Source organism: Haliotis cracherodii, unplaced genomic scaffold, assembly GCF_022045235.1.
Source record: "Haliotis cracherodii isolate W230 unplaced genomic scaffold, xgHalCrac1.p SCAF_3, whole genome shotgun sequence".
Classification (NCBI taxonomy): domain Eukaryota; kingdom Metazoa; phylum Mollusca; class Gastropoda; order Lepetellida; family Haliotidae; genus Haliotis; species Haliotis cracherodii.
The window spans coordinates 39,310,047-39,331,497 of record NW_027266286.1 but is presented as its reverse complement, the minus strand read 5'-3'; the positions used below and the strand labels follow the sequence as shown (position 1 = coordinate 39,331,497).

The following is a 21,451-nucleotide window of genomic DNA, read 5'->3' as shown; positions in this document are numbered from 1 at the left end:
ATTAGGATACGATGACATGCTTCAACCAAGTCAGCAAGCCTAACCACCCAATCCCGTAAGTCGCCTTTAACGACAAGCATAGTTGCCTTTTACGGCAAGCATGGGTTGCTGAAGACCTATTCTACCCCGTATCTTCAGAGTCCACAACAGAAGGAACATGTTATTATGCGCATGTTTAGTAATGTCAATGATGCCCATGTTCATGTGGAACCAGATTTGCTACCGGCTTTAGTTTGCTCTGTTAATGAACAATAAATTGTTATGTATTTACATTTAAATGATATTTAATGTGGGTTATATATAACATACCACACACATTCTTGTTAGATACCATGTGTGTGGTATTCCCTACCTTTGAACTGAATTTAAGGACAATCTTGAGGACTGTCCAGCCACACACACTGTCTGCCTACACACACTGTCTACCTACACACACTGTCCTCCTACACACAATGTCCTTCTACACGCACTGTCCACCCACACTCACTGTCCACCCACACACACTGTCTACCTACACACACTGTCCTCCTACACACAATGTCCTCCTACACGCACTGTCCACCCACACTCACTGTCCACCCACACTCACTGTCCACCCACACACACTGTCTGCCTACACACACTGTCCTCCTACACACAATGTCCTCCTACACACTCTGTCCACCCACACACACTGTCTGCCTACACACACTATCCTCCTACACACAATGTCCTCCTACACACTCTGTCCACCCACACTGTCTGCCTACACACACTGTCCACCCACACACACTGTCCACCTACTGTCCTCATACCCACTATCCACCTTCACATACAGTTGACCTACACACACTGTCCACACACACACACTGTCCACCCACACACACTGTCCACCCACACTCACTGTCCACCCACACACACTGTCCACCCACACACTGTCCACCAGCACACACTGTCCACCCACACTAACTGTCCACCCACACACACTGTCCACCCACACACACTGTCCACCCACACACACTGTCTGCCTACACACACTGTCCTCCTACACATACTGTCCACCTACTGTCCTCATACCTGTTATCCACCTTCACATACAGTTGACCCACACACACTTTCCACCCACACACACTGTCCACCCACACACACTGTCTGCCTACTGTCCTCATACCCACTATCCACCTTCACATACAGTTGACCCACAAACACTGTCCACCCACCCACACTGTCCACCCACACACACTGTCCTCAAACACACACTTTCCACCCACACACACTGTCCACCCACATACACTGTCTGCCTACTGTCCTCATACCCACTATCCACCTTCACATACAGTTAACCCACACACACTGTCCACCCACACACACTGTCCACCCACACACACTGTCCACCCACACACACTGTCCTCCTACACATACTGTCCTCCTACACACACTGTCCTCCTACACACACTGTCCACCCACACACACTGTCCACCCACACACACTGTCTGCCTACACACACTATCCTCCTACACACAATGTCCTCCTACACACTCTGTCCACCCACAGACACTGTCTGCCTACACACACTGTCCTCCTACACACACTGTCCACCCACACTCACTGTCCATCCACACTGTCCATCCACACGCACTGTCCACCCACACACACTATCTGCCTACACACACTGTCTACCTACACACACTGTCCTCCTACACACACTGTCCTCCTACACACACTGTCCACCCACTCTCACTGTCCACCCACACACACTGTCTGCCTACACACACTGTCCTCCTACACATACTATCCACCTACTGTCCTCATACCCGCTATCCACCTTCAAATACAGTTGGCCCACACACACTTTCCACCCACACACACTGTCCACCCACACACACTGTCCACCCACACTCACTGTCCACCCACACTCACTGTCCACCCACACACACTGTCTGCCTACACACACTGTCCACCCACACACACTGTCCACCTACTGTCCTCATACCCACTATCCACCTTCACATACAGTTGACCTACACACACTGTCCACACACACACACTGTCCACCCACACACACTGTCCACCCACACTCACTGTCCACCCACACACACTGTCCACCCACACACTGTCCACCAGCACACACTGTCCACCCACACTAACTGTCCACCCACACACACTGTCCACCCACACACACTGTCCACCCACACACACTGTCTGCCTACACACACTGTCCTCCTACACATACTGTCCACCTACTGTCCTCATACCCGTTATCCACCTTCACATACATTTGACCCACACACACTTTCCACCCACACACACTGTCCACCCACACACACTGTCTGCCTACTGTCCTCATACCCACTATCCACCTTCACATACAGTTAACCCACACACACTGTCCACCCACACACACTGTCCACCCACACACACTGTCCACCCACACACACTGTCCTCCTACACATACTGTCCTCCTACACACACTGTCCTCATACACACACTGTCCACCCACACACACTGTCCACCCACACACACTGTCCACCCACACACACTGTCTGCCTACTGTCCTCATACCCACTATCCACCTTCACATACAGTTGACCCACACACACTGACCACCCACACGCACCGTCCACCCACACTCACTGTCCACCCACACACACTGTCTGCCTACACACACTGTCCACCTACTGTCCTCATACCCACTATCCACCTTCACATACAGTTGACCTACACACACTGTCCACACACACACACTGTCCACCCACACTCACTGTCCACCCACACACACTGTCCACCCACACACACTGTCCACCAGCACACACTGTCCACCCACACTAACTGTCCACCCACACACACTGTCCACCAGCACACACTGTCCACCCACACTAACTGTCCACCCACACACACTGTCCACCCACACACATTGTCTGCCTACACACACTGTCTGCCTACACACACTGTCTACCTACACACACTGTCCTCCTACACATACTGTCCACCTACTGTCCTCATACCCGCTATCCACCTTCACATACAGTTGACCCCCACACACTGTCCACCCACACACACTGTCTGCCTACACACACTGTCTGCCTACACACACTGTCTACCTACACACACTGTCCTCCTACACATACTGTCCACCTACTGTCCTCATACCCGCTATCCACCTTCACATACAGTTGACCCACACACACTGTCCACCCACACACACTGTCCTCCTACACACACTGTCCTCCTACACATACTGTCCTCCTACACACACTGTCCTCCTACACGCACTGTCCACCCACACGCACTGTCCACCCACACACACTGTCCACCCACACACACTGTCCACCCACACACACTGTCTGCCTACTGTCCTCATACCCACTATACTGTCCTCCTACACACACTGTCCTCCTACACGCACTGTCCACCCACACACACTGTCCACCCACACACACTGTCCAACCACACACACTGTCCACCCACACACACTGTCCTCCTACACATACTGTCCTCCTACACACACTGTCCTCCTACATGCACTGTCCACCCACACACACTGTCCACCCACTCACACTGTCCACCCACACACAGTCCACCTACACACACTGTCTGCCTACACACACTGTCTACCTACACACACTGTCCTCCTACACATACTGTCCACCTACTGTCCTCATACCCGCTATCCACCTTCACATACAGTTGACCCACACACACTGTCCACCCACACACACTGTCCACCCACACACACTGTCTGCCTACACACACTGTCTGCCTACACACACTGTCTACCTACACACACTGTCCTCCTACACATACTGTCCACCTACTGTCCTCATACCCGCTATCCACCTTCACATACAGTTGACCCACACACACTGTCCACCCACACACACTGTCCACCTACACACACTGTCCTCCTACACATACTGTCCTCCTACACACACTGTCCTCCTACACGCACTGTCCACCCACACACACTGTCCACCCACACACACTGTCCACCCACACACACTGTCCACCCACACACACTGTCTGCCTACTGTCCTCATACCCACTATCCACCTTCACATACAGTTGACCCACACACACTGTCCACCCACACACACTGTCCAACCACACACACTGTCCACCCACACACACTGTCCTCCTACACATACTGTCCTCCTACACACACTGTCCTCCTACACGCACTGTCCACCCACACACACTGTCCACCCACACACACTGTCCACCCACACACAGTCCACCTACACACACTGTCTACCTACACACACTGTCCTCCTACACGCACTGTCCACCCACACACACTGTCCACCCACACACACTGTCCACCCACACACACTGTCTGCCTACACACACTGTCTACCTACACACACTGTCCTCCTACACACTCTGTCCACCCACACACACTGTCCACCCACACACACTGTCCACCCACACACACTCTCTGCCTACACACACTGTCTATCTACACACACTATCCTCCTACACGCACTGTCCACCCACACACACTGTCCACCAACACACACTGTCTGTCTGCCTACACACTGTCTACCTACACACACTGTCCTCCTACACACACTGTCCTCCTATATGCACTGTCCACCCACACACACTGTCCACCCACACACACTTTCCTGCCACACACACTGTCTACCTAAACACACTGTCCTCCTACACATACTGTCCACCTACTGTCCTCATACCCACTATCCACCTTCACATACAGTTGACCCACACACACTGTCCACCCACAAGCACTGTCCACCCACACGCACTGTCCACCCACACACACTGTCCACCCACACACACTGTCTGCCTACACACACTGTCCACCTACTGTCCTCATACCCACTATCCACCTTCACATACAGTTGACCTACACACACTGTCCACCCACACTCACTGTCCACCCACACACACTGTCCACTGCACTTCTAACCTAGACCAACACCCCTTCTTGTCCTCACAGCCTGCTATAGCTGCACTTCTAACCTAGACCAACACCCCTTCTTGTAATACAGCCTGATATAGCTGCACTTCTAGCCTAGACCAACACCCCTTCTTATCCTAACAGCCTGTTATAGCTGCACTTCTAACCTAGACCAACACCCCTCCTTGTCCTAACAGCCTGATATAGCTGCACTTCTAACATAGACCAACACCCCTGCTTGTCCTCACAACCAGATATAGCTGCACTTCTAACCTAGACCAACACCTCTCCTTGTCCTGACAGCCTTAGCTGCATTTCTAACCTAGACCAACACCTCTCCTTGTCCTGACACCCTTAGCTGCACTTCTAACCTAGACCAACACCTGTCCTTGTCCTAACAGCCTTAGCTGCACTTCTAACCTATACCAACCCCTATCCTTGTCCTAACAGCCTTAACTGCACTTCTAACCTATACCAACCCCTCTCCTTGTCCTGACTGCCTTAGCTGCACTTCTAACCTAGACCAACACCTCTCCTTGTCCTAACAGCCTTAGCTGGACTTCTAACCTAGACCAACCCCTCTCCTTGTCCTAACAGCCTAAGCTGCACTTCTCACCTATACCAACACCTCTCCTTGTCCTAACAGCCTTAGCTGCACTTCTAACCTAGACCAACACCCCTTCTCGTCCTAACAGCAAGATGTAGCTGCACTTCTAACCTAGACCAACCCCTCTCCTTGCCCTGACAGCCTTAGCTGCCCTTCTAACCTAGACCAACACCCCTTCTTGTAATACAGCCTGATATAGCCACACTTCTAACCTAGACCAACACCCCTTCTTGTAATACAGCCTGATATAGCCACACTTCTAACCTAGACCAACACCCCTTCTTGTCCTCACTGCCTGTTATAGCCACACTTCTAACCTAGACCAACACCCCTTCTTGTCCTCACAGCCTGTTATAGCCACACTTCAAACCTAGACCAACACCCCTTCTTGTCCTCAGAGCCTGATATAGCCACACTTCTAACCTAGACCAACACCCCTTCTTGTAATACAGCCTGATATAGCCACACTTCTAACCTAGACCAACACCCCTTCTTGTCCTCACTGCCTGTTATAGCCACACTTCTAACCTAGACCAACACCCCTTCTTGTCCTCAGAGCCTGATATAGCCACACTTCTAACCTAGACCAACACCCCTTCTTGTCCTCAGAGCCTGATATAGCCACACTTCAAACCTAGACCAACACCCCTTCTTGTCCTCAGAGCCTGATATAGCCACACTTCAAACCTAGACCAACACCCCTTCTTGTCCTCACTGCCTGTTATAGCCACACTTCTAACCTAGACCAACACCCCTTCTTGTAATACAGCCTGATATAGCCACACTTCTAACCTAGACCAACACCCCTTCTTGTAATACAGCCTGATATAGCCACACTTCTAACCTAGACCAACACCCCTTCTTGTCCTCACTGCCTGTTATAGCCACACTTCTAACCTAGACCAACACCCCTTCTTGTCCTCACAGCCTGTTATAGCCACACTTCAAACCTAGACCAACACCCCTTCTTGTCCTCAGAGCCTGATATAGCCACACTTCTAACCTAGACCAACACCCCTTCTTGTAATACAGCCTGATATAGCCACACTTCTAACCTAGACCAACACCCCTTCTTGTCCTCACTGCCTGTTATAGCCACACTTCTAACCTAGACCAACACCCCTTCTTGTCCTCAGAGCCTGATATAGCCACACTTCTAACCTAGACCAACACCCCTTCTTGTCCTCAGAGCCTGATATAGCCACACTTCAAACCTAGACCAACACCCCTTCTTGTCCTCAGAGCCTGATATAGCCACACTTCAAACCTAGACCAACACCCCTTCTTGTCCTCACTGCCTGTTATAGCCACACTTCTAACCTAGACCAACACCCCTTCTTGTCCTCAGAGCCTGATATAGCCACACTTCAAACCTAGACCAACACCCCTTCTTGTCCTCAGAGCCTGATATAGCCACACTTCAAACCTAGACCAACACCCCTTCTTGTCCTCACTGCCTGTTATAGCCACACTTCTAACCTAGACCAACACCCCTTCTTGTCCTCAGAGCCTGATATAGCCACACTTCAAACCTAGACCAACACCCCTTCTTGTCCTCAGAGCCTGATATAGCCACACTTCAAACCTAGACCAACACCCCTTCTTGTCCTCACAGCCTGATATAGCCACGCTTCTAACCTAGACCAACACCTTACATATCCAGTACCCATTTCCTGCTGGGTGAACAGAGGCACATTGAACAAAGTCACTTGCCCAGGTGTGACACCACAGGTTGTGACACTTGTGTTTCATCATGTACATGTGTATGTTCGTATTCTTGTTCCCACAATCCAGTTCTTTTATGTGTCCAGGGTGTATGTACTGTACACTAGGGGTAGTGACAATACCTGCAAACATTGTTGGTCCCAAGGCCTTATAACAACCCAGTCACTAGTGGCATACGATCTCAGCACTTGGTGCTTGCTGGTCCGACACTTTTGACTGCTTGCCCACTCAGACCCATATCACCCCCATTACGTTACATAACATATTGGCAGTTATAAGTTATAAGTGAAAAATAATAATAATAATAATAATAATAATTAAAGCTGCAAGCAGCAATGGCGGGCTCCAAGTAACACTGTGCCCAAAGTCCATGTTCGAATCCTCAAAGGGTTTCCTTGAACCAACTCCGTCAAATGTAGGCACCACTTGCAGGGTATCGTCGCAAGGAAATTGGCGTGTGTCAGGGTGTCCAGGTCTGTTCTAAAACCATTCCCGACCTCGAACATGTTCGAATCCATAAAGGGTTTGCTTGTACCAACTCTGTCAAAAGATATCACCGGAAATCGCGGCTACGAAATTGGCGTGTTCCAGGGGTGTCCAAAGTATTGATCAAATATTACCACCAAGCGGTGTTACTTTTAGCATACAACCAATAACAATAAATGAGATGCATATGACACACTAACTTCATGTAAACTTGCAATAGTTTCTGTGGAGAACCTTACAAGATATGATCTTCAAAGCAAAATTTCGTTGAAAAATATGATCAAAGTCAAAATTCAATACGACCGTAACTAAAAAAGATATCCAAAATCGTCTATTAACGTTTGATGCGTTATGTATGGAGACAATTATCAGAAAGTTTGAAAGCATTTCATGCAGTGGACTCAAAGTTGTTTGCATTTGAAGACAGGTACCCTAAAAACACTGTGAAAACCTTGAATCCAATATGGCTGCCAAACCATGTGACCAATGACCAAAGCCAAAGAACAAAAAATGTCAAGCAGCTCAAGCAGCAGATACATACTAGGTTTCAACGTAATCGGATAAGCAGTTGTGGAGCAATAGGGCGAAATACATCTTCAAAATATTCTGTTCTTTTAGTTATCTGCCCTTGGCCTTAGGGCCTACGGCCTTGGGATTTTGGCGGGCACCAGTACCCACCGGTCCACATATACACACAAAATGTGAACATAATCGACCCAGTGGTTATTTTTCTAGCTCTGGTACAAAAATCGGCGGAATAATAATAATATTAAATCAAACGCTAACACTGGGACTCTTCAGCCTTTCGGGTTGGTGACTCTTCAACAGGCCGTAACTTCTTTGTCAGTTGGGCTCCAGTCAAATGGATTATCGTTCTGCGTTCCTCGGGCCCCGGGTTCCTGTCGCATTGTTGAGATAAAGTGCTAAAACCTGTTTCCCACCTCGTTCATATATTCGAATCCTCAAAGGGTTTACCTGTACCAACGCCGTCAAATGTAAAAAACCTCTTGTGAGACATCACCACGACTAAGTTGACATGTGCCTGGGTGTCCCGGGATGTTAAAACCAATTTCCAACTACGACCCTGTTCGAATCCTTAAATGGTTTGTTTGTACCAACGCCATCAAATGTAAGGAACCGCTTGCGAGACATCACCCCATGTGTCCCAGTGTGTTCTTAACCCATGTTTGACTACTACTATGTTCGAATCCGCATATGGTTTGCTTGTACCAACTCCGTCAAAAGATAGTCACCGTTTTCAGGACATTACCGCTACCAAATTGGCGTGTGCCACAGTTTCCCAGAGTGTACTTAACCCATTTCCGACCTCCATATTCTAATCCGCAAATGGTTTGCTTTTAACAACGCTGTCAAAAATAAGGTACCATAGCAATTGGCAATTGAAAAATGAAGAACCAAGTCAGCGAGTCTGACCACCCGATCCGATTAGTCGCCTCCTGTGACAAGCATAGTTGCCTCTTGAGACAAGCATCGGTTGAAAAAGGCCAATTCTAATCCTGATCGTCAAGGTTAGTACACATAATAATGAAGAAGACTGTGGAGAACTTTTGGGTATCTGCAAAGCCAGTGAATGGGGGTTTATGGTAGATTTATGAGGCGCTTCCTTTAGTATTTGCACTCAAGTCTCACATTTTACTAAAATCAAATAATACCACCAAGCGGTGGTGCTTTCAGTATGCAACCCAGAAAAAAATTAGGTACATATAGTATCAAAACTTTATGCAAACTTTCCATAGTTTCTGTTAAGAACCTTATAAGATATGATCTTTAAAGTAAAATTTGGGTGAAAAAAATGATCAAAATCAAAATCCAATATGGCCGCAACTAAAAAGGATATCCAAAATCGGCTATTTACGTTTGATGTGTTCTGTATGGCGACCATTCTCAGAAAATTTGAAAGCATTTCATGCAGTGGACTCAAAGTTGTTTGCATTTGAAAACAGGTACCCCAAAAACACTGTAAAAACCTTGAATCCAATATGGCTGCCAAACCACGTGACCAATGACCAAAGTCAAAGAACAAAAAATGTCAAGCAGCTCAAGCAGCAGATACATGTTAGGTTTCAAAGTAATCGGATAAGCCATTGCGGAGCAATAGGGCGAAATACATCTTCAAAAAATTATGTTCTTTTAGTTATCTGCCCTTGGCCTTTGGGACTACGGCCTTGGGTTTTTGGCGGGCACTACTACCCAACGGTCCACATACACACACAAAATTAGAACATAATCGACCCAGTGGTTATTTTGCCAGGTGTGGTACAAAAATCGGCGGAATAATAAATAATAATAAATAATAATAATAATAATAAATCGAACGATTTCAATAGGGCTCTACAGCCTTTCGGCTTGGAGCCCTAATAATAATAATAATAATAATGTGCATATTTACCCCAGGCAATGGATCAGTGTGCACTTGATTTACATTCTCAGCTCCCTGGGGAGTATACAGTCCAAGCTGCCTGTGAGGTGCTAGAAAGTTAACAGCCACATTACCACCTCATCCTGCCAGGTGTATATATGATAATATACTGATGGAAACACAGCGGGACAGCTATGACATGATGCATGTGTTTGGCATGTGATGTTATATGGACACAAGAACGCTGTGGTTATTGCTGTAGTTAATTTCTTTTTCATTGTTGTACAGGTTTCAATGTAACTTCCAAGACTGTTCAAGAACTTACAGTACACCTGGCAACCTGAAAACACATCTGAAGACCCACCGAGGTTTGTTACCAGCAGCTGTTATATATCTGAGGAAGTTGTACCATATCAGAAGTCATTAGCATGTATGTTAAAGGTCAAGGTCATCATTAACAATTAAGGTCTCATTATATCAGTAGTTATCAGTGAAGTAGTACAAGTTACATCTGCAAAGCCAAAAACATTTCATAAAATATTTTATTTTACATTGGACATATATCATGTAAACCTCATGTATATTGAGATATAACCCAAAACAAAATATTTATTACCCTTCTCTTAAGATCTTTTGACAAACGGCTGATACAAAATACCCCAAGCCAAAATCAAGTTCTGTTGGCAGTGACACCACAGCAAAGTGAGTGGTTGTTCTCCCTCTCATGTTAAAAACAAAGATGGAAGCTCATCAGCCAGGACAGGATTGGTATACTGCAGGGTACTTCTGCACTTAGTAACTGATACTGTGTTAGTAGTTGCAAGAAGTTCTAATGAGTAAGGTGAAGGTTACTGCATGAGTTGTGTGTACATTCTTAGCTCTTCCTACTGAAAGTCAAGAGTTTTTGTCATCTGTCACTCATTAGCGCTTACGATTTCGAATGATCCGAATTATGGTGTTTCTCTCACAGTCTTGTGGTCCGACTTTAAACATATGGAAAATGTCATTGTTAGTTCACCTGTCCCTGTGTCATTAACTTTTGCATTTTTGACATATTCTCTGAAACTACATGGCCTACGGAGCTGAATGATCCAAGATATGCTGTCTCTAAAACTTGCTTGCTCAAAGAATTCCAATCTGATGTTTTACATGGTGGCGTTCAGTGTTTTACAAGACACATAAATGTGCATCCTGTACATACAGATGTGCATCCTGTACACACAAATGTGCATCCTGTACACAGATGTGCATCCTGTACACACAGATGTGCATCCTGTACACACAAATGTGCATCCTGTACACACAAATGTGTGTCCAGTAAGCACAAATGTAGTGAATGGACGCATAAGAAAAATATACTCAACCCATCAGTCATGACCACTGTCAACATGATTATTTATATATTTCAGGCTCTAAAGTAATTATATATCATAATGTATGGTACACTACACTATTTCATTACTTTAAAGGACCCTCATATTGCGTGCAAGGACCCTTAACGCGAATTGTTGGGGGTACCCTGGACGCCCGCTTTTGTAAGTCAAGGTAAAACCATGGGCCATGTTATAATAATTGTCATTTTTGCCCATAACTTTTGGCTGATACTTTGTTTGAATGATCTAAGCAATGGTGTCTCGAAACATTGCTCACAGAATTCCAATCATATTAAACATGGCCGCCTTGGTGGCCACATTTGCAAACCCATTAATGGCTATGAAGTGGGAGTGAAACGATACATCGGTGCACCGTTGCATCGTGGGTTTTCATGTGATGATACAATACACGATATGTTTTTTCGGTATAATAACAAGATGTTACACTTGCTGAAGTAAATTACTTACTACTTGTTTAATGACCCCCAGTGTTTTTGTCAGTCAAATATCACAAAATGTGTTGGGATTAGCTTTTCAAGTTCAATACAAAAAATATCTGCTGTGAATATGTGTCTACAGCAAGCTTTTCCTTTTGAAACTGCTCTGAAATATTTGTCAAGAAGTTTCCATGCGGTTTGACGTAAATATACGTATTGCTAAGTGTAGCATATTGTGACCCAGGTATCATCACCCCTACTATCAAGTGGCCATCTTTTTTCAAATTATATTGCATAGTTAGTAGTGGGTCTGTTTCATTTTGTGCCATATTAAGAATTTTCACCAGTTGGTGTTACCAAAGTGAAAATGCAATTAAGTCTTAAGGGCAAAATTGAAGAAACATATCTTAGATCCCAACGCACACTAGCCTGCCGTTATGTTACATAACTTTTTCTCTATACACTGGTGATCAATTACTAAAAGCAGGTTTTCGCAAATACGTGATACAGTTGCCATGGAAACCGGTCTTTTACTTCGTAAAGTAATAGTTTAAGCAACATTGGGAGATGCTTTTGGTAAGATGGTCCAGGCACAGTTTCACCATCCTACACTTTTTGATATGGAGGAAAATAGGAGAATATGTTCACGCAGACCCTAATTGTCCATAGTGGGGATAGTGATAATGTGGTTTTCTTGTTCACTACTATATGAACAAACAACATTCTACTGTTCCTCATGGTGGGGATAGTGATGATGCGGTTTTCTTGTTCACTACTGTAAGAACAAACAACATTCTACTGTTCCTCATGGTGGGGATAGTGATGATGCGGTTTTCTTGTTCACTACTATATAACAAACAACATTCTACTGTTCCTCATGGTGGGGGATAGTGATGATGCGGTTTTCTTGTTCACTACTATATGAACAAACAACATTCTACTGTTCCTCATGGTGGGGATAGTGATGATGCGGTTTTCTTGTTCACTACTATATGAACAAACAACATTCTACTGTTCCTCATGGTGGAGGATAGTGATGATGCGGTTTTCTTGTTCACTACTATATGAACAAACAACATTCTACTGTTCCTCATGGTGGGGATAGTGATGATGCGGTTTTCTTGTTCACTACTATATGAACAAACAACATTCTACTGTTCCTCATGGTGGGGATAGTGATGATGCGGTTTTCTTGTTCACTACTATATGAACAAACAACATTCTACTGTTCCTCATGGTGAGGATAGTGATGATGCGGTTTTCTTGTTCACTACTATATGAACAAACAACATTCTACTGTTCCTCATGGTGGGGGATAGTGATGATGCGGTTTTCTTGTTCACTACTATATGAACAAACAACATTCTACTGTTCCTCATGGTGGGGATAGTGATGATGCGGTTTTCTTGTTCACTACTATATGAACAAACAACATTCTACTGTTCCTCATGGTGGGGATAGTGATGATGTGGTTTTCTTGTTCACTACTATATAACAAACAACATTCTACTGTTCCCCATGGTGGGGATAGTGATGATGTGGTTTTCTTGTTCACTACTATATGAACAAACAACATTCTACTGTTCCTCATGGTGGAGGATAGTGATGATGCGGTTTTCTTGTTCACTACTATATAACAAACAACATTCTACTGTTCCTCATGGTGGAGGATAGTGATGATGCGGTTTTCTTGTTCACTACTGTATGAACAAACAACATTCTACTGTTCCTCATGGTGGAGGATAGTGATGATGCGGTTTTCTTGTTCACTACTATATAACAAACAACATTCTACTGTTCCTCATGGTGGAGGATAGTGATGATGCGGTTTTCTTGTTCACTACTATATGAACAAACAACATTCTACTGTTCCTCATGGTGGGGATAGTGATGATGTGGTTTTCTTGTTCACTACTATATGAACAAACAACATTCTACTGTTCCCCATGGTGGGGATAGTGATGATGTGGTTTTCTTGTTCACTACTGTATAACAAACAACATTCTACTGTTCCTCATGGTGGAGGATAGTGATGATGTGGTTTTCTTGTTCACTACTATATGAACAAACAACATTCTACTGTTCCTCATGGTGGAGGATAGTGATGATGTGGTTTTCTTGTTCACTACTATATGAACAAACAACATTCTACTGTTCCTCATAGTGGAGGATAGTGATGATGCGGTTTTCTTGTTCACTACTGTATGAACAAACAACATTCTACTGTTCCTCATGGTGGGGATAGTGATGATGTGGTTTTCTTGTTCACTACTATATGAACAAACAACATTCTACTGTTCCTCATGGTGAGGATAGTGATGATGTGGTTTTCTTGTTCACTACTATATGAACAAACAACATTCTACTGTTCCTCATAGTGGAGGATAGTGATGATGCGGTTTTCTTGTTCACTGCTATATGAACAAACAACATTCTACTGTTCCTCATGGTGGGGATAGTGATGATGTGGTTTTCTTGTTCACTACTATATGAACAAACAACATTCTACTGTTCCCCATGGTGGGGATAGTGATGATGTGGTTTTCTTGTTCCAATTTATCTTGTATGTTAGTTTCTCCTTGGGTGGTAAAAACCAAAGCATCCATTGTGTTGACCGTCAAGGCTTGGGAGAGTCCACAGCAGAACCAAAGGATTCTGAAAATCGTGTTTCAAATGTGTTCAGTATGTCCAGAAGAGATGTTTACATTGTTTGACAGGATTTTAATGTGCATTATATGTGAATCAAAGCATTTGCCAGACAAATGATACTCAGTAATGGGGTAAGTATGATAATCACTGCTGTACTTATTTGGAATCAGCGAGAAACATCAGATATGTAAGGCCTACCTTTAGAATACAGTACCACAAACTTTTCAAACACATGACAATACCCTATGACGTAATTTGTAGTATTTTGTTGCCAGTCACACTGGGGAAACAATGCCTTGTGAGGTCAGGGGTTATCGAGTGTGCATAAGCTCCTCCCAGTGATCTATCATCTCTACATGAAATGCCATTGAATACGCCAAGCAGTACGGAGAGTTTTTAATATTTGTTTACTAAATATAGCCTGCGGCGGCACATTTTATAGCAAGCGCTAGTTTACGAAAGCACTTTTATTTTTTATATATTTTTTATTTCGTTTGTATCGTAATTCAAGTGGCTAAAATGGTTATAAATGGGAACTAATATAGATACATTATTTTTTCGGTTCATTAATTTTCATTATTATGCACAAGAATGCAGTTTATTAGGGATATTATATTGGCGCTGAACACATCCAAATATCGCTAGTGTTAGGGTAGGTTACCCCGAACTCTATCCTTAGCCCTTGGATCCCCTTCACGATCAATCACCCCTTTACGATCATTAGGGTTAGATAGCTGTTTAGTGGCTATTGGATTACCCAAACTGTATCCTTAGCCCTTGGATCCCCTTTACGATCTATCAACCTTGGCTTAATGATCATTAGGGTTAGGTACCCGTTTACTTGCTATTAGATAACCTGAACTTTGTCCTTAGCCCTTGGAGCTCCTTTACGATCAATCATCCCTTTAGGATCATTAGGGTTAGGGTAAATCTACCCGTTTAGTGGCTATTACAGATTCTATAGCGGCTCCTAATATTCTTCACAGAAAAACGTCAAGTAAAAAGGATGAAATGGTTTTGTGTCGAATACTTTGGCTACTGGAAACTGTCCTGGAACATTCACACAAGCCACTTTCACCGGCTACATTTTTTCAGTACTGATTCAAAAGCGAACTCACCGTTGTGTGATCACTCATGCACATGCCTCCCTCATTCCTTACTATCATCCACATCATCCTTACAGTGTTCCCTACCATACTTTTCTGTCACAAATTCCACCCTACGAATGATAAAATACCATGTCATTCATGTGTACTCGCGAGTTCGACGTCTGACTTCTGACGCCGTTTTCAGTTTGCGCCATATCGTATCATTCTTCGCCACTTGGCATCTTGTAGATTACGGAATGGGACGAGTGTGCTAAATGGCATCGGGATAATTCTTAAGTGTCCATAGACTAAAGTCACAAGACACCATGCCTACCTGTAACCTTCGTAAGTGTCCATCACCTATTCGACCCTTTTCGTTCAGTTCCGTAACAGCGTAGGCATGACTAGGTAAATTTGCACTTTGTTTCACAGTGTGGACGTAGCTCAGTTGGTTAGCTGTCGGGCTAACAATCTGAAGGTTGCGTGTTCGCGTCTGACAGATTCTCACAAGAACTGGTTGCTTGTCTTTGAGACATGTGACCTACGGCAGAGACCGTCCTCACGAGAAGATGTGGTACTGTATTCTAAAGGTGCTCCCAGTGAGAGTATATGTCTTCATGAAAAAAAACTTGAGCACAGTTAGTCATCTTAGGCACTTCAACTGCGAGTAAAGTGACTTTACGATTTGTTTTATGATTTAATCCATTAGTGAGAGGACCTTCTTCGCTATAATTACTAAATTTGAAAAGTAATCTGTGTGACATGTTGATGATAATTGTTGTTGAATGAATAATGATGTTGTTCATCATTTTCCTAATTGCAGTGATTAGCAAATTTGTGAATGGTGACATTGACAAAAAGCAATCAGTTGCTAATAAGTGGTTAAATCCATGCATTCACCTTGGCTTTGGAAACAATTCTGTGTCACAAATATATTTAAGCATTTCTGTTTCACTGAGAGTGAAGATTGTTGTCCTTTGAAATAAAAAGTAAAACAGAAATTTTCTCTCAACCTAATAGCTCTAGGATGATAATATTATAATTTATTTATTGTTGCCTTATCTGGAATTTATTGTTTTGCCTCATGCAGAAATGTAGTTCAAATTCAGAGCTGTAACCTCTTTTAAGAATTCTATTTCCGCATGTAAATAATCAAATTTGGACCTGACCATCTAGTGATATTTATATTATCTAGCCGTTTGGGTATGATGACACACTATAAACTAAGTCACTGAGTCAGACCACCTGTCAACCCTTATAATCAGATTCCCAAGGGATTGTATGTAATGCAATAACCACAGTGAATAGCAATGAGAAAACTTGAAAATATTCTAAATATGGATATATAACTAATATAGTAACTGTATGACAGATCAGGAAATAACCAAAAATAACATCATGGAAGCAAAACAAATGCTGTCAGAAAAATTGTAATATTCAGGATATGTAGAAGTTCATTTCATCCTTCAGTAAATATGGAACATCAGTTAAAAGTTAGAGAGAATTATTTGTCATTCTACCCATAGGCTTTCTAAAAACAGAATGTGATGTAAATACTTCTGTATTTTCTTGAGTATAGTGCACACTTTTTTTCCAAAAAACACAGCTGTGTAGAAAGGGGTGTGCATTTTACACAAATTAATGAGTTTTGATGGTTTTTCCCCTATGGAAAGACATTACCGTGAGCGAGTTACACTGGAAATACCATGTCAACAAATCCACGGGTATGGTGTAATTTTTTTTTCTGCGTTTGGTATTTGATTTTTTTTTTTTCCAAAATATTGAATCCGCTTGAGGGGGGTGCGCATTATACATGGGTGCGCACTATACTCAAGAAAATACAGTATTCAGAATTATTTGCTAGTGGCAAAAGTCTTAACAAAATGCCATTTTACTCCAAAATAATGCAATTATTTACACAGTCACATATGACACATCAAGCAAGGAAAACATCAACCAACATATTGTCATCAGTTAAAGGACACTGGCTTTGAACATGAAATGTTCATCCAGAGGCCTAAAGATTTGCATATGTCATAGCACCTTGAGCTTGCCCTTGCTGAATTTCTGAATAATAACTTCTGCTCCCTCAGTGAAGGTCACACAGGACATACAGTGCTCTGATTAGCTGAATGAGACATACTTTCTGGATTGATTCATGTTTGTGAATCAGCCTCATGATTATTTAGCATATCCTGCTACATTTCATTTCATGGATATGAGGTCAATCACATGTCAAGCAGAAGTATGTCAGCGAGAAATGTACACACTATTATAGAAATGAAAGGAATTTCAAGAGTTGTATGTACTTATTGTTGTTGTCAGTTGTAACTGAAGTTGAATGATAATTTTGAAAATTAGTTGAGAAGTTGTGTTTCTTTCCAACAACTTGTTTCATATACATGAAGTAAGCATGTGTATATATTGGTTCCCCTGCATTGTTGCAGCATATGTGTAGTGATGCTTGTTGTCTGTTGACAGGAGAATATACCTTTGTATGTGACCAGCACGGCTGTGGGAAGGCCTTCCTCACCTCATACAGTCTTAAAATACATGTTCGAGTACATACAAAAGAAAAACCTTATGAGTGCGACATCACCGGCTGTGAGAAGTCTTTCAACACACTTTACAGGTACATGTAATTAAATTCCCTCTAAGTCTTAGACCATCACTGATTCACTATTTGTTACATTAAAGTAATATGAGTTTCAAATATCTTGTAATGAGAGTCTTAAATGTTTACCATATTTACCGAACAGAATTATTTTTTAACATATCCTGCATTACTCCTTAATGTATTTACTGCTTGTTTTGACAGAGAGAAGAGCTGTGTGAGGTCTTGATGAAGAAGAAGTTTTTCCAACTAGTTGTGTGGCTACTCCCATCACACAGCTCCCACATGATCATGGGGGTTATGAAGTAACTGAAGAAGAGTCTACTGTTTTAAATATCAGGCGAATTGTTGTTCCAATTAGCCATTTTGAATTAATTTCGTGGTCATGATTTCTATGTCATGAGTTCTGCATCTTTGTGTTGTTTGTACCTGTATTATTGTTGTTGTACTTGTGCTACCTTATAGTTATTAAAGTGTTTTTTTTCATGTTTCTTGCGTAAATTTATCCTTGTAACCCACGTGGTTGGAATTGAGGATATAGCATACACAACCAGGTGGGAACTCATTGTACTTACACTTCTGTTTCATTGCAAATCTCTCTGCTGTTGCTCCATCTCCGGAACTCTGATGTTGATAAATGGAATACCATCTGGTCCCACCCAAACGCAATTCCTCCAGACCTGATGTTTAAAAACATGATCACGGCTGTGGAGGAGGACTGTGCCAAACTGTCTCTTACTCCATCCTTTAAGGGTCCACACTACAAGAAGAAGGATTTCCCCATCCACTCTTTAGAGGTAGCGGGCGACGCTCACACCCTGGATGGTGACCTCCTCTGCATGACGGGATCTTCCAAGTCTACTACAATCCGCATCCCTGACACTAGGTTAGCGTTCGAAGAGACGGAGATTTGACGGAGGCCGGCCATAGCATCTACCTCGCGAGCAATCATCAAGGCTCTATCCGAGCCACATCCCAAATGTGTTGACCATCTGTCCACCATTATGACCTAACAACAGCAACTGATCAATCACATGAGAACTCATCTGCGTGCTGCTCTGGAGGAACTCACAACCACACATTGCCTTGGCCATCTGGCACTCACAGAATGGGATTCTGAGTTTAAACGCAACGTACTCTGACAACAATGTTCGTCCTCCTCCCTCTTCAACTGTCATCCGTGTATCCAGCTACGCCAGGTATGCGACGGGTCTCAAAACCTTTGAACACGTCTCATAATTTTGTCCTTCAAGTCTTGCCTGTCCAGGAATTATCAACCAAAATGCAGTTTCCTTCAGAACCCCTCAGCCTTTCATGGCAAAAGTCGTGAAAAAGGCAGACCACCGGGGAACTACCAACCGCGCCAGGACCGCTCCCTAGGAGGAAGTGGTGACAGCAAGGGGAAGCTGTGAAGTAAAGGATGCCGACTGGGAAGTCCCACCCCAAGTCTTAACTAATATCAACACACTGATAGCCATAGAGGCCATAGAGATTGTATGCTCCCCGACCATGACACCAGCACGGCAACACTCATCCTACACAGCGATTTCATGCAATGCCTTCTCCATCACCTGGGATGGATTGTCGACATTTGGAAATCAGAGCTCACACCCTCATTCACTCTCCAATTCAAGGGTGGCCTTTTTCAGACTGACCAAGACCTTCTATCAGTACCATGGCCCTCATCTCGGCCTTGGCTGTCCCAGAAGATTGTAAGATGACTAAGATCCCGGAACTCCAAGCTTTGCTGCACTCCTTCCATTTGGATCTGAACTTGGTTCTGACATTGCTGCAGGGTGCCCTCTTTGAGCCTCTTCAGAGTACAACCTCACCAAGGAGATGGCCTTCCTCTCTGCTCTGGCTACAGCGACACTGGAGAGCGAACTACATGCCCTGGACATCACATGTGTTAGATCTGAGAGTAGAGTGAGTGGAGATATTCATCTTGGGGCTGTGCTAGGACTTCCTAGCCAAGAATCAACTCCCAGGACGGCCGGATAGATCCTTCACCATCCCACCACTGTCTTCGATTGTGGGTGTTAAAGATGAGCAGGAGCTCCTTCTCTGCCCAGTGTGTGCACTGAGGTGCACAGCGAGGTCTCTTCATTCCGGTTTCTACAAAGTGCCGTCATTCTACAGGCTTATGAGGCTGCTCGGCTGAATCCTCGTAGAGCCAACAACCCACATGAGATTAGAGTGGTTGCTCCACCATGGCTGTCCACAGCAATTGCTCCATCCAGGCCGTCATGGAAAGTTGCTTCTGGCGCCCAGACTGTCCTTGGCAGCCACTACCTACGAGATGTCACCTTGGTGACGTGGAAGGCGTCCACAGCTTTGGCCCGTTGGTGTTTGCCCAGCAGTTCACCGCCTCTAGGCACCACTGACGCTCCCCAATGTCCAGAGCTGACCTTTTCCACCTCTCTGGTGCGTAACACCTCAGACTAGAAGGTTTTTGCATGTTACCTGTATTGGCTCGGTACGCCAGTCTTAGATTTCAGCTAAAGCTATATTTCTATTACTGCACTGTTACCTGGAAATACCTCATACCTCATATTCTCATTTCCTTCCAACAGGAATGGTCACTCAAGGCCGGTTGTCATGAGAGACGCTTTGCCGAGATGCCGTCCGTCAGAAAAAGTTGCATTAAGGAGTATTGCAGGATAAGATGAAATCTAATAAAATGTCAACATTTTTTATATTTATATACTTATCCTGCATTACTACGTCTAAAGTGGCATATGTCTAAAGTGGTCACAGAGCTGCCTCCCCACGATGCCTCTTCAGGTGTTACGATGTAGCAGTAATGTGCTTATCAGTGACGTGGGAGCTGTGTGATGGGATTAGCCACACAACTTGTCGAAACAACTTCTTCTTCTGCAAGACCTCACAGAGCTCTCTTCTTTCTGTCAAGTACAAGAAGTAAATGAATTAAGGAGTAATGCAAGATAAGTATACAAATATAAAAAATATCTAGATTTTACTAGTTTTATCTGATTTTATTTCCATGAAAAAATTGTTTTCAAAAAGAAGTTACTTGTAATACTAGTTTTGATACTTGTGTATGTAATCCAAGAACTTGAGATATATGATCCCTGTTTTCCTCTTGATAACCTTTTCCAGATACACATTTGTCTTATCATAATTGTTTTGGTAGATGAGAAAGATTGCTGGTATATATAGTTGTACATATTT

General features: G+C 43.8%; 1 protein-coding gene across 1 annotated transcript in view; it reads left to right on the top strand.

Annotated features, from left to right (window-relative positions):
- The window catches only part of LOC139474139 (metal regulatory transcription factor 1-like), a 65,570-nt gene that overhangs the window by 21,950 nt on the left and 22,169 nt on the right, over nt 1-21,451 (top strand). The window contains exons 3-4 of the mRNA XM_071257020.1: nt 10,387-10,466; nt 18,127-18,277. Coding sequence (XP_071113121.1) covers nt 10,387-10,466; nt 18,127-18,277 — 231 coding nt within the window. The remainder of the gene's footprint in view (nt 1-10,386; nt 10,467-18,126; nt 18,278-21,451) is intronic.